The sequence below is a fragment of the Danio aesculapii genome, chromosome 13 (assembly GCF_903798145.1).
Source record: "Danio aesculapii chromosome 13, fDanAes4.1, whole genome shotgun sequence".
NCBI classification, from domain to species: Eukaryota; Metazoa; Chordata; class Actinopteri; order Cypriniformes; family Danionidae; genus Danio; species Danio aesculapii.
In genome coordinates, this window is record NC_079447.1 from 46,552,539 (window position 1) to 46,565,966 (window position 13,428).

The 13,428-nt window shown below is 38.5% G+C and overlaps 1 protein-coding gene across 1 annotated transcript in view; it reads right to left on the reverse strand.

Annotated features, from left to right (window-relative positions):
* Window positions 1-9,485, reverse strand: part of LOC130239330 (CUB and sushi domain-containing protein 1-like) — a 551,687-nt gene extending 542,202 nt beyond the window's left edge. The window contains exons 1-2 of the mRNA XM_056470435.1: window positions 9,482-9,485; window positions 9,198-9,414 (exon numbers count right to left, since the gene is read on the reverse strand). Coding sequence (XP_056326410.1) covers window positions 9,198-9,414; window positions 9,482-9,485 — 221 coding nt within the window. The remainder of the gene's footprint in view (window positions 1-9,197; window positions 9,415-9,481) is intronic.
* Between the last annotated feature and the right edge of the window lie 3,943 nt (window positions 9,486-13,428).

Below are 13,428 nucleotides of genomic sequence, written 5' to 3' on the forward strand. Positions count from 1 at the left end.
AAAAAATGTGATGAAAGACCTTGATGATATTGATATTGGTGGTTAAACTAAAATATTCAACATAGGCTTACTCTAAAAACGTAGCCCTATATACATTTCTGGAGATTATGAATCATGTAGCCAGAGCTATGTATGGCTGCATTTCATCTTTAAGCAACGCTATGGTGCGGTATGACACGTTCTTTTCTCGCATAACAGCTAACCGCTTAGTTCCGTATGTACGGCTTTCCCGCTGTTATCAGTTTGTGTGATAGCTTGACATGTACTGTACGTCGGCAGACTTTGGACGCAGAGTTGACAACGACAACTAGATTCAAGTCCAGTGAAGAACTGTTCCAGAAAGCAGGTAAGACAAAAACAAAAGCTAAAAAATAAAATAAACAAGTAAATAACAGGGTGAGAATGTGGTAAAGTCTGAAAACATAAAATCAGAGGGCTTTTAACACTGCGATTGGGTTGTGGGCGGGTCAGTCTTTGCTTTTTAAACATTATTGGTTGGGTTTAGGGAGGAGGCAGGTGGGGTTATCGGTCAGTTAGTCAGTCAGTCGACAGCGGCCTCTAGTGGATTTCTGTGAGAACAGCAGGTGCGAATGGCGCTTGTGAGAGAGACTTGAGATCTAAAAAATCGTACACAGCGACCAGCGATTTGTGAAAACAAAAACTGCAACAACAAAAAAATAAAGTATTTAAAGTATTTAATTCTTGTTAATAAAGTAAAACTCTGCTGTTTTAGTGGTGTCTAAATTAGTCGTAATAGTATGCAAACATTTATCAAGTCATTAGATATGCCTTCATCCTGTTCACAAAGACGCTTGTGTTGTTGGAAATTGCCAATTTTGTTGGTAGTGTGAGTGTAGATAAGAACAAAGTCAACTAATTAAAAAAACCGAGGCTCATTCTGAAAATGTACAGCAATTAACATTTCTGGAAGTTTTTTTGCAGTTTGTTTTCGCAAATCCACCAGAGGCCGCTGTGTACGCTTTTTCAGATCTCAAATTTCTCTCACGAATGCCATTCACACCAGCTGTTCTCACATAAATTCACTAGAGGCCGCTGTCGACTGACTAACTGACTGAATGCCTGATCAACTGACCCACCCTCCTCCTTCCCTAAACCCAACCAATAGTGTTTTCAAAAGCACCGATTGACCAGAGCCCACCAACTTCGCTAACCACAAATGACAGTTTTTAAAAGCAATACAGAAATAGTAAGCCCTCGCCTGATTTTAAACCAGGTTTTCAGATTTTACTACATTTTCACTCTGTTTATTAAATTTTTGGCTTCTGTTTTTGTCTTACCCCCTTTCTGGAGCCAGATTCAAACCCCATCATCGTGGTCAGCTACTCTCTGCATCTCAAGTCCGCCAACGTACATGGCAAGCTAACTGGAACAAAACTGGTAAAGTCGTCCATACAGAGGTAAGCGGTCAGCTGGTAAGCGTAAAAAGAAACTGCATCAAACTGCCCTGTAGCATTCGTTTAAAGACGAAATGCAGCCATACGTACTTCTGACTACATAATTCCTGATCTCCAGAAATGTATATAGGGCGACGTTTTCAAAACGAGCCTATGTTGAATTAACAAGTCTATTTCAACTTTCTCCAGATTGCAGAGACCTTGCTACAGAAGGTGAAGGTGAACTTATCCCAGCAGAAAGACACTACAACCATAAGAACATACATTAAATACAATCTTTTACTGGAATGCAATCAATTTATTCCAAAGTATGTAATTTTGTTGTGCCCTCTTATCCTAGATTAATATGCAGAGTCAACTACAAGTAAGCCATTTAAGGTATAAGGTATTGTTTCCAAGATATCTATCCAAATTTTATTTCAATTATTATTATTGTTATTTATTTTTGTATACATTAAAGGTGACATCAGACAAAGCACTTCATCCTATGAAGCTCACCCTAGGTTAGAACTATGACATTGGAAATCGAGAGCTTTTATTCATTAAGCTTGTCATAGAGAAGTTCATTTCCATTGGTTGTCTATAGAGATCATGAAAACCTGGAATGTCTGTGAGATGCTAAATATCTTGACCCACGGCAGGCCAGGTGGACTTTATACTTCACTCATTCAGCTTCACAAAGTCCTATCATCCAGACTTTAAGAATTTAAAGGCTGACATCTCACCTTGAATCATTGCACTATAAGAATCTCCAGAGAAAAAAGTGTGTACTTCATCCTGTGCTCTTCGTCAACCCATCTAATGGTCATCAACTCATCAACAGGTTAGTTCAACTTACCTGACTCATTTTGAATTCTCCAGCAAATGATTCTACTCTAGAAATCTATCTCCAATGATTGCATCTTCCTTGTGATCCTCTCCAGAGTATGCCCCTCATCAAGTTGTGTCCTACTACAAAGTTAAAAAATACCTGCTTTACTTACCTGAAGTATAGTGCATTCTAATCATCCCCTGGACTGTTTAGTTTACTAACATGCTTTCTGTGATCTTCAGTAAATCCTCTCTTAATCAGTTTCAGAGTCTATATTTTATGACAACAGATATTACTGTGCATAAAATGGCTGAAACTTCATTAATATTGTCTTTTGTTTAATTTTAAAAGGGTTAGGGTTAAAAATGGCATATGAGAATAGATAACAATTAGTTATAAAGAAAGAGGGACTTCGGGAGCCAGATTGAGACGGTGCACAGCTTTGCTCAACACAGACCATCGTGTCTGGACTGCTTCCTATTTGCAGATGAGAAAATTAAAGGTCAGTGGATCATTTGAGCTAAATTACTGTTTATTGCCAGGGTGTAAATAACAGTTACCACTTTTTATTAATAGCTGGAATCTTTTATCGGAATATTCTAGGTTTTTCTATGCGATGGCCCTAAACCCCAGCTGGGTTGGAGTGGAATTCCTGTCACATCATGGCTGTTATATATTAGTGAGACCCATTTTTTTTGTAAATGACTACTGTTTTAAAAACTCTGATTCACTATTGTAGCCGACGCCAGCTAGCGAAGTGCTATGGAGGTAAACCTCACTCCTCTGACCTCAAAAGGTGTTCTAAGCGACAGACACTAGAGGCCATGGTCTTTAGCCTCCTTGTTAGAGCAATCAACTCCCATATAAAGACTGGGCGGTTTGATCCCAGCTCAGACCGGGTTGGGTGCCAGTAGGACCGGTTGGCTATACATGGGGGTTTGTTCGGGATGGGAGTGAGGTTTAGGGGAGATAAGTGCAACCGACGCCAGCTAGCGAAGTGCTATGCAGGTGAACCTCACTCCTCTGACCTCAAAAGGTGTTCTAGGGGCAGATGCTAGAGGGCATGGTCTTTAGCCTCCTTGTTAGAGCAATCCACTCCCATACAAAGAATCACATGTTCGATCCCCAGCTCAGACTTGGTTGTTTGCAGACCGGTGGGTTACACTATCAAACTAGAACTTCACAAAATTATGAGAATGGGCAACACCCAGCAATCTTTTTTTTTTCAAAAGATGTCTAATAGACATCTAAACATAGTCGTCTTGGCTAAAACAAGGCTAAATTTGGGCTGTCAGTGAAAATCTAATAGACGTCTAAGAATAGGCCAAACTAGACTAGTTATCAAAATAAACAGAAATGAATGACTACACATATAAATGTCTGTCTTATCTGTCTATTTGGACGACTAGTCTAGTTTTTGGGCTGTTCTTAGACATCTATTAGATTTTCACTGACAGCAAAAAGTTTACCCTTGTTTTAGCCAAGCTGTCTACGTTTAGATGTCTATTAGACGTCTATCAAACACATAGTTGTTTGCTGGATAGCATCTTGCACAGACCAAGACACCATCTCATAATCAGTTTTACAATCTGTTTATTTAAAATGCAAGGCATGCTAATTAGAAAGCAGTATAGTATGGAGTGCCACAAGGATCTGTCTTTGGGCTCCCTCCTGTTTAAAGTTTTCCTGCCATCAATTTTTTTAGAAAATGCAACGTTAGTTTTGTTGATGATACTCAGCTATATATTTCATAAAAACAAGTCAAATTGTAGAGTGTATTACAGACATTTCTTTTATTCAGATTAATCTAATTCAGAGTTAATTAGCCTTGAAAAAAAGTTTTTTTAACCCAAAATAAAACTATTTACAACAAATTAAGCATATCAGTGGGCACAGAAAATTTTCTAACCAGAATTCTGTTTTACTACAGGTCACAACTGCTAATTGGAGGAGTTTGTGCAGTGTGCTGGCACAACATGAACCCAAAACATATAAATTACTTATTTCATTTGGATCCACACTAGCAACTATTTTATTTATTATTTATTTTGTATTTAGCCCCATGTCCAGACAGTTTAAAGGAGAGATCATGAAAATGCAGGTTTCAGTGTTTAAGTTTATTTTAGCTTTAGTTTGTAACCAGCAGATTTCCTCAGCATGCATTTCTAGTGCATCTAAACAGTGAATCAAGCTAAAGTAATGTATATTTTCTAACAGGGAATTTGGCTTTCATAGTGGAATAAACAATATGAAGTCATTTTTTCTCTCCAAGACAGAGATGTCAAAACTAGCTGGATGAATGAGGTACTTTTATGTTTGTTTCACACTATTTGCTATCCTGGCTTGCATCGCCTCACATTTGTTCCAATGTTAGAAACAAACTGTTTTCCAAATACATTTTTTTTCTCAAGTAAAACTGCTGTTTTGCTGACTATTGCTGTTTGGCTGACTATTGTTGCAATGGATGGGCGTTGCAGACAGGGGTATTCCAAACAACAGCTTTATTTGAGAATGGTCAAACAGGCAGGGGTCAAAAGCAGGGCATATACAGTGCTAGAGATAACCCAGAAGCGTAATCCAAAAAACAAGTGAAAGTTGGGCAAGCGGAAAAGAATCAAAATACACGATAAACAGTCCAAAAGGTCAAAACAAGGATAAACACTTGCCTAATGAATGGAACTGCGAAGTACTCAGCAAAGTGTGTGTGAAACTGAAGGGTTTAAATAGTCTAGGGTAATCATGATGATGAGTTTCAGCTGTGTATGTGTGTCAGATGACTGGCAGGACAAATTGGTGCATCTATTTCTGGGAGATGTAGTGCGGCAGGAATACAGGAGGTGATCTCCAGCGGAGGCACACAGCTGGCGATCACAAACAGTACTGAACTAAGGGGTACACTTTATATTAAGTGGCTACTAGGTACTTACATCAAAAAATAAGTGTACTACTTAAAATAATGTACTTACGTGGTCATAATGTATTGCAGAACACTTGTGGTGCTCTTGAGGTGGAATACAGGCAGGGGTTAGGGACCTGTTTGGGGGTATGGGTCGGTTTTAAGTTTGGGTTAAGTCAAAATGATTTAGTTACTAACTTTACAGTGCATTATATCACTGCAAATTTTATGGACTGAAAGTCTGCTGTAAATGTTGCTCTCCAAATGTAAACATGTAAACACCTTAATCAAAATATTACCGTTTTGTAGGATTTTCACCGCATTTTGTAACAGGATAGTCTATAATACACGGCTGTTCTGACACTATTCTCTGAACCTACCGAGTGCATCTAAGTTACCAAAAAATACAGAGGGGTTTTATTCTCCCATAAAGTGTGCAGTATTAGAAATTCCATTAAACTGCACTCTTCAGCAGATCATACTCGCATCCAATATCTTGTTTGTCACGGGGGCATGAATGAATGTTGCTTAAATGAAACCGAAAGTGCCAAACGGCAGTTAAAGTCCACAAAACTAAGAATGAAACACCAAAATTACATGAACTCCTGAGAAAATGTGAATAGCGTGGGTGACGTGATGACGTTTATCAAAACTATGTGTTATAACATGTAAATGGGATCATGAAAGAACCATTCAAAAAGAGCAACTCATGTAAACTATTAATCATATTATTGTCTTATTGAGATTAAGACAAATCACTTAGATCACAGATGTCCATGTAAACATAGTCTGTCTCCATTGCCTATGTGTTTGTGTGCCGCTGTGAAATCAGCACATACTGAAACTCCCTTTTTCATGCAAACCCTTGCCTCTTTCGCTACTCGACACTCCCCCTTAACAAAGCTGAACACACCCATTTTCCTTGCCTTTTTTTTTTGTGAAAACACCTGTATGGGGCTTTTAAGGCAACCAGTTTCCTCAGATTTTTGAAGTAAGGTCGCCTTATCAGTGTTTTAAAGTGTATAAATATATACAATTTTAAAAATTAACATTGTAATCAACTCTATTTGCTCTGGGACAAATAGCAGATGGACTGTGACCAAATATTGCTGTTAGATATACCAAAACAAATTGGATTTCACATTTACCCACTATACAGACATGCATCAAAATCCAGAATAAGTGCCCATCAGAAGGGTGTTTAAGTGGGAAAAGAGGGCAACAGATGGAAGTCCAATCTCCAAAACCATTGAAACACATTTTCAAGTAGATGCTATTCTTATAAATGAACCACATTTATATAAATAAACTTCCTCCTCAAAAAATAATCTCAAAAAACAAAGTGTATGATCCAACAGCTGCAGAATTGTCAAAGTACAGCAAGAGTGATACATTGGTGAAGAGGCTGGTGCAGTGCTGTTATCGCTAGACTATCACACAGCTTCACCCAATCAGATTCAATAACTGTGCATGTGTGTGCATGTGTGTGTGTGCTTGCATGTGTGTTTGCAATGACTCACACGAGCCTATGTGTTCTGTCCAACGCACATACTTGGTGCAAACAAATCCGTGACTATAATTTCTTGTGAGCAGAATGGAGGACGCATCCTCAATTATGGCTGATTTGGCAGCAGTTCAGGCAGTTCACTTCAATTTGTCCAAATGCAAGTGTTTATTATCCTTTTATTACCTTTTACCATGGATAGTTAAGAGCGTGCTTGTATGTCTTCCCACTGATCAAGCTGATTCTATTGGTCAGTGTAGGTCTATTGTGTCTTTAAAATACGGTCTTCAATACAGATTGTTGTCAATGTAGATTGCAAAGATCAACAGGAAAACCAATACAATAATAAGACAATTTTTTTTTAGCTGTAAAGCATTCCTTTTTCTTTAAGACTTTTCTGCGTTAATCAATTCAAAGAAGAAGAGGTCCTAGTTACAAAGCAAAGGGGGTAATGGAATAAGCTCTATTATTACATTTGATCTGCATATTTGCTGTTTAAAACAACTTCAATTTTCTTTCTGTGTACGTATGTATGTATGTATACATACTTACTGGCCACTTTATTAGGTACACCTGTCCAACTGCTCATTAACGCAAACTTATAATCAGCCAATCACATGGCAGCCACTCAATGCATTTAGGCATGAATACATGGTCAAGACGATCTGCTGCAGTTCAAACCGAGCATCAGAATGGGGAAGAAAGGTGATTTAAGTGACTTTGAACGTGGCATGGTTTTTGCTGCCAGATGGGCTGGCCTGAGTATTTCAGAAACTGCTGATCGACTGGGATTTTCACGCACAACCATCTCTAGGGATTACATAGAATGGTCAGAAAACGGGAAAATATCCAGTGAGCGGCAGTTCTGTGAGAGCAAATGCCTTGTTGATGCCAGAGGTCGGAGGAGAATGGCCAGACTATATAAATGAACATTTGTTACAACTGAGGTACGCAGAAGAGCATCTCTGAACGCACAACATGTTGAACCTTGAGGCAGATGGGCTACAGCAGCAAAAGACCACACCAGGTGCCACTCCTGTCAGCTAAGAATAGGACACTGAGGCTACAGTTCACACAGGCTCACCTAAATTGAACAATAGAAGATTGGAAAAACGTTGCCTGGTCTGATGAGTCTCGATTTCTGCTGCGACATTCGAAATGTAGAGTAAGGTCAGAATTTGGCATCAACAACATGAAAGCATGGATCCATCCTGCCTTCAACTTTAGGTTGGTGGTGGTGGTGTAATGTTGTGGGGATATTTTCTTGGCACACTTTGGGCCCATTAGTACCAATTGAGCAGCATGTCAACACCACAGCCTACCTGAGTATTGTTGCTGATCATGTCCACGCCTTTGTGAACAAAGTGTACCCATCTTCTGATATCCACTTCCAGCAGGATAACACCCCATGCATGTCATTAAGTGTGAATCATCTCAGACTGGCTTCTTGAACATGATAATGAGTTCACTGTACTCAAATGGCCTCCACAGTCACCAGAACCCAATCCATTAGCGCACCTTTGGGATGTGGTGGAATGGGAGATTTACATCAATTCAATACAATTCACCTTTATTTGTATAGCGCTTTTACAATGTAGATTGTATCAAAGCAGCTTCACATAGAAGATCATAGTAAATTGAAACTGTGTCAGTTCAGTTTTCAGAGTTAAGTTCAGTTCAGTTTAGCTCAGTTCAGTGTGGTTTAATATTCACTACTGAGAGTCCAAAGAGCAAATCCATCGATGCGCAGTTCTACAGATCCCGAACCATGCAAGCCAGTGGCGACAGCGGAGAGGAAAAAACTTCACTAATTGGCGAAAGTGAAGAATTAGAATGTAATTCTAAGAATTATGGATGTGCAGCCGACAAATCTGCAGCAACTCTGTGATGCCATCATGCCAATCTGGACCAAAATCTCTAAGGACTATTTCCAGTACCTTGTTGACGAAGGATTAAGGCCGTTCTGAACACGGTATTGGTAAGGTGTACCTAACAAAGTGTCCGGTTAACATATGTATGTATGTATATATGCATGCATGTAAAGCTTTAGTAAATTTCCTTAACAATGTACAGTTATTTATTTATTTTTTGCTTTAAATTGGATATTTTGTCTGACTATATCACTGTACCTAAATGCTGCTTTAATAAACATTTTTTTAAAGAAAAGTTTTTAAAAGAATATATACATTAGCGTATTTTAATCATTATGTCAGCTTTATCTACATATAAACAACTCAGGAATCATACACTGACCCTTAAATACTGAGAAACTGCATTTGGCATTTGTGCTTCCAACAATTTATAACAAGAATTTACCAGGAGCCACTTCTTCCACTCTTCTCTGATGTTCTTGGGTAATTTATGTCAATAAAATGCAGTCAGAAGAAATGACAATCAAGCACTTCCCATCGCTTATATAAGGATATTCATAAGGTGCAATCTGACACAGAGCTCCATTCATGAAGAACATGGAGAAATAGCTTCAACAATAACAATCCATCTATTTACAAACTAAACAAAAATGCATATGACAACGCATTTTAGATGGGAAACAAAAAGCATAAGCCTCACCTCATCTTCAGGTTGCCCGGCTGTGGTTGTCCATCATAGATGGAGACAATGTCAAAGTCCTCCTCCAGAGCGAAGGTGTGGAAGTACAACTGTATCCTATTCCGCTCTCCAGTGACTATGATCCATGTACAGTTGGCATAGTTAGGGTAGCCATGGGGAAAGCCAGGACTCTCTATAGTTCCATTAAGACCTTGTATAAGGCCGCCACAAGTCTGACCTAAGGACATAAAAAACAGGAAGTGTTTTGAATTTTCAGTCGGTTTTGAATTATGTTTTTAAATGACCCATATTATTTTACAGAAACAGTCACCGGTAGAATCAAAATGATCATCAATGATAATCAGTCATGCTCATTCCCATTACAATTGTGATTGATTCGATTGAATTGAATTGAATTCAAGTTTATTTGTATAGCGCTATTCACAACAATTATTGTTTCAAAGCAGCTTTGCAAAAGATAAATGTTATAGCATTACAATCAAATTTGGAAAAGTTAAGGTTATTAGCAGAGTTGGGCAAGCTACTTGAAAAATGTAGTGAGCTAAGCTATTACAGTAGCTACTCTAATTAAAATGTAGCTTAACTACACTAAAAGCTACTCTCTGGGAAATGGAGCAAGCTAAGCTAAAAGCTACTTTGCAAAAGTAGCTTAGCTACATCTAAGCTATTTTTGCAATTATCATTTTTAAATCGAAGCAACTTAAACCCAAGTCAATCATATCTTAGTGATCAATAAAACTGTCAATGAGGCATAACTATTCAGTTCAATATTTACTGTAAATGATATGCTGTACTAAACAGAAACAAATGATAGTATATACACATTTAAAATACTATAGTAATTTTAGTAAAGGGAAATATTTAGGAATAAGCATATATTGTGTGTATATATATATATACACACACACAATTCTTCATTAATGACTTACACTACATATGTAGAATCATTAGTAACTATCATGAAGTAATAGTTATTACTGTAGTATACTTTGTCCTTTACTACAGTAAACTATAAATAAACTATATATAAACTCGTCTCTGTCATGATTACCAGCGACCTCTAACCACCAGAGGTCGCTGGTAAACACTCACCTTCACAATAACCTATGGACTACAAATCCGCCATTCATGGACTACATTTTCATACATGCACTCCGTTCAAAACACACATGCTTCCTCATTTTGACTGATTACACTTGCACCACCTGAGGATTGTCAAAGACTGATTACACACACTATTTAAACAACACACACACTCCCCGTCTTTGCTGAGTCTTGTTTAACTGTAAAGTGACATTACAACGCGTTTCCTTAGTCTTGTTTCTCCGTGTGTTTACCCTAGCCTTGTTTACCTAGTTATCCCTGTCTGCCGCCTGCCTTCCGACCTCTCGCCTGACACTTTTGACTACGATTCTGGACTGCCTTTATACATCTGTTTGCATCTGTGTTGACCATTGCCTCCCTGAGTTTGTATAAACCTGCACGTGGATCCTAAACTTCAGTTGTCTCTGTCACTCCCCGTGTTACAGTCTCCCACAATCATCTTTCCACCAAGCAAATTTCTTGTGTTAGCCTAATTGGTTGGCAACGTCACCGACCAGAGCGAGAGGTGGCAGTAACACACCAAAAAGTTTGTTGTGGACCCGCGTAAAACAGGAAGCGAAAATTCTCGCCATCATATGGATTTACTTTCATCAGCTAGACACTGGCCTCACAGCTCCGTGAATGTTGGTGCTGTCACTTATTGATCCGCGATTGGTAAGTGTAGCTTGTGTGGGCGCTACTGAACTAAAAAAATAGCTTTGAGTCGTGCGTCATTAAAAACTATAGCAAATGACGTAAAGTCTGATGCTATCATTTCAGAACAGACTACAGCAGAATCCCAAACTTTAAATCTGATATACAAGAACAAAAACGCTTTTATATTGCCATGTTTATGAGAGAGAGAGAGAGAGAGAGAGAGAGAGAGAGAGAGAGCACAACGTTCGCCACGTGACCAATACAAACTAAAACTGTTTAACTGCATAAATCACACCATGGAAATGACATCAAGATGCCTACTGGTTTTAAAAAGCCTAAATTAAAATAAGAACGGTGAAATGACACCTTTTCTGCCATAAACTATAGTAAAACAACTTGTCAAAAAGAATTTAAAAATTAAACCCTGCAAAAAGATGTAATACAGGAATGGAGAAAAAAGAGCTCTTTTATTATCAGCTGTCAGTCAGTACCCGCTCTTTTTTTCCTGGTCATTGCGTCTTTGGTGAGTGCAATGCAGACAATCAGATACGAGTCACGTTTAAAAGATAATGTAAGCAGGTCGTCAAAAACAAAAATGGATACAGTCACAAAATCTGAATTGACCATCAATATCTGAAGTGTAAATGCAGCCTAATACCTTTCATCAGTTAAAGTTATTATATATATATACATAGTAAATCGCCAGTATATAGCATATAGGTGATGTCAGAATCAAACACTGGAGAGCCCCACACCGAAGCGGCCATCCGCGGCGCCATATTGGTGAGGTCATTTCTATGTGTAGATGTCTAATGAAGTGTATTTGGGTATTTCAAGAGTTCACACTTAGCTGATGATTGATTACAAAACGTGATTGGCATTCTGTCCCGGTAGAGAGCCCTGAGCTCAGAAGATCCTTGAGCCCTATGGCTTATAACAGATTTTACTGACTAAGAGCTCATCTATAGTGCCAATTTGGTTTGGTCAATTTTACTTATGCCGCATGTCCTTGGACTGTGGGAGAACATGTAAACTCTGCACAGAAGTGTTGATTGGTCTAGTAAGGACTAAAACGAGTGACGGTCTTGCTGTGAAGCAACAGTGCTAATCACTGGGTCGCCGTGCCACCCTATCTGGGAAAAGAAAGGAAGAGTAGGGGCGGAAGGGGGGATTCTTCAAGACAAAGACAACTGAGTTAAGAAACTTGTCATTTATGGTGTGTTAGGAATCAGCTGATTGGTGATTTATGTGTTAGCTAATGCGGGACCAGCTGTGGTCAATCATAAGCACGTGATCCTCTGGAAATTACTTTATAAATAAACTTCACTAGGTGTATTTGTTGTCCTCGAAGTCCTCGATAACTGGCATTATCTTTACTCAGAATGTCCTTGCCTACACTTTCAAACAATATAATTTTTTTAAATGTTAATTGTTATTATTAAAATTAATCTTTCCCCCCTTGATTCTATTTGGTTGAGCTCTGCTTAAAGCCACTGCAAGTTACCATAGGATTGTACACCAAGGGTCTCATTACATCAGGGGTATTTGCCACTGAATCTGCATTTTGCTGTTGTTGTTGTTTTTTGTATTATGTCTTATTCTTATGCAGCAAAAAACAATAACTTGCGTGTGTGTGCGTGTGAAGACCTATAGTGTATGAGGTAAGGCATAAATACTTATACATTCATCAAGTTCTACATTTAGTCATTCTATTATAGGTGAAGTCCCACTAAACAGTCTCGTTTAGATTTTAAGAGTACTCTACGGAGAGATAAGCAGGTGTGCAGTGTGTGTGATTCATTTTCGGTGGAGAAAGGGAGAGGTGTAGATTCACACACATAATCCGTCATAGAAATAGCAACAGAGATGGAAAATGGAACTACAATTAGCGTTTTATCACTTTATTTATTTTTCTTTTTGATGTTTCTTATTGATACCATGCACTTCTAGTGTTTTAGATCAAATAGTTAGTGTGTCACTGATTTTGCTGTGAATACTTTTTTATGTTGCTGTCTCAACATTTATTAAGACATTCTTATTATTAAGACATTCGCTATATTGCATTTATCACGTATGCATTCACAGTCTATAGCACTTGTTCACTGCTGCTTTTATAGTTGTGTAAATTGCTTCCTTGTCCTCATTTGTAAGTCGCTTTGGATAAAAGCGTCTGCTAAATGACTAAATGTAAATGTAAATGTACGGCCATACACCCAAAGAACTTCACAATCATGAGAAGGGTCTCTCCACACCACCACCAGTATGCAGCATCACCTTGGATGATGCGACGATAGCCACAGGACAATGGCGCAAGCGCGCTCACTACATACCAGCTATTGGTAGAGTGGAGAGACAGAGATATTGGCAATTAGGTGGATGGGGATGATTGGGAGGCCATGATTGGTAGGGGCCGATGGAGGAATCTGGCCAGGACACCAGAATTACAACCCTACCGTTTTTTTTATGATAACTAAGAGTTAGGATCTCAGTT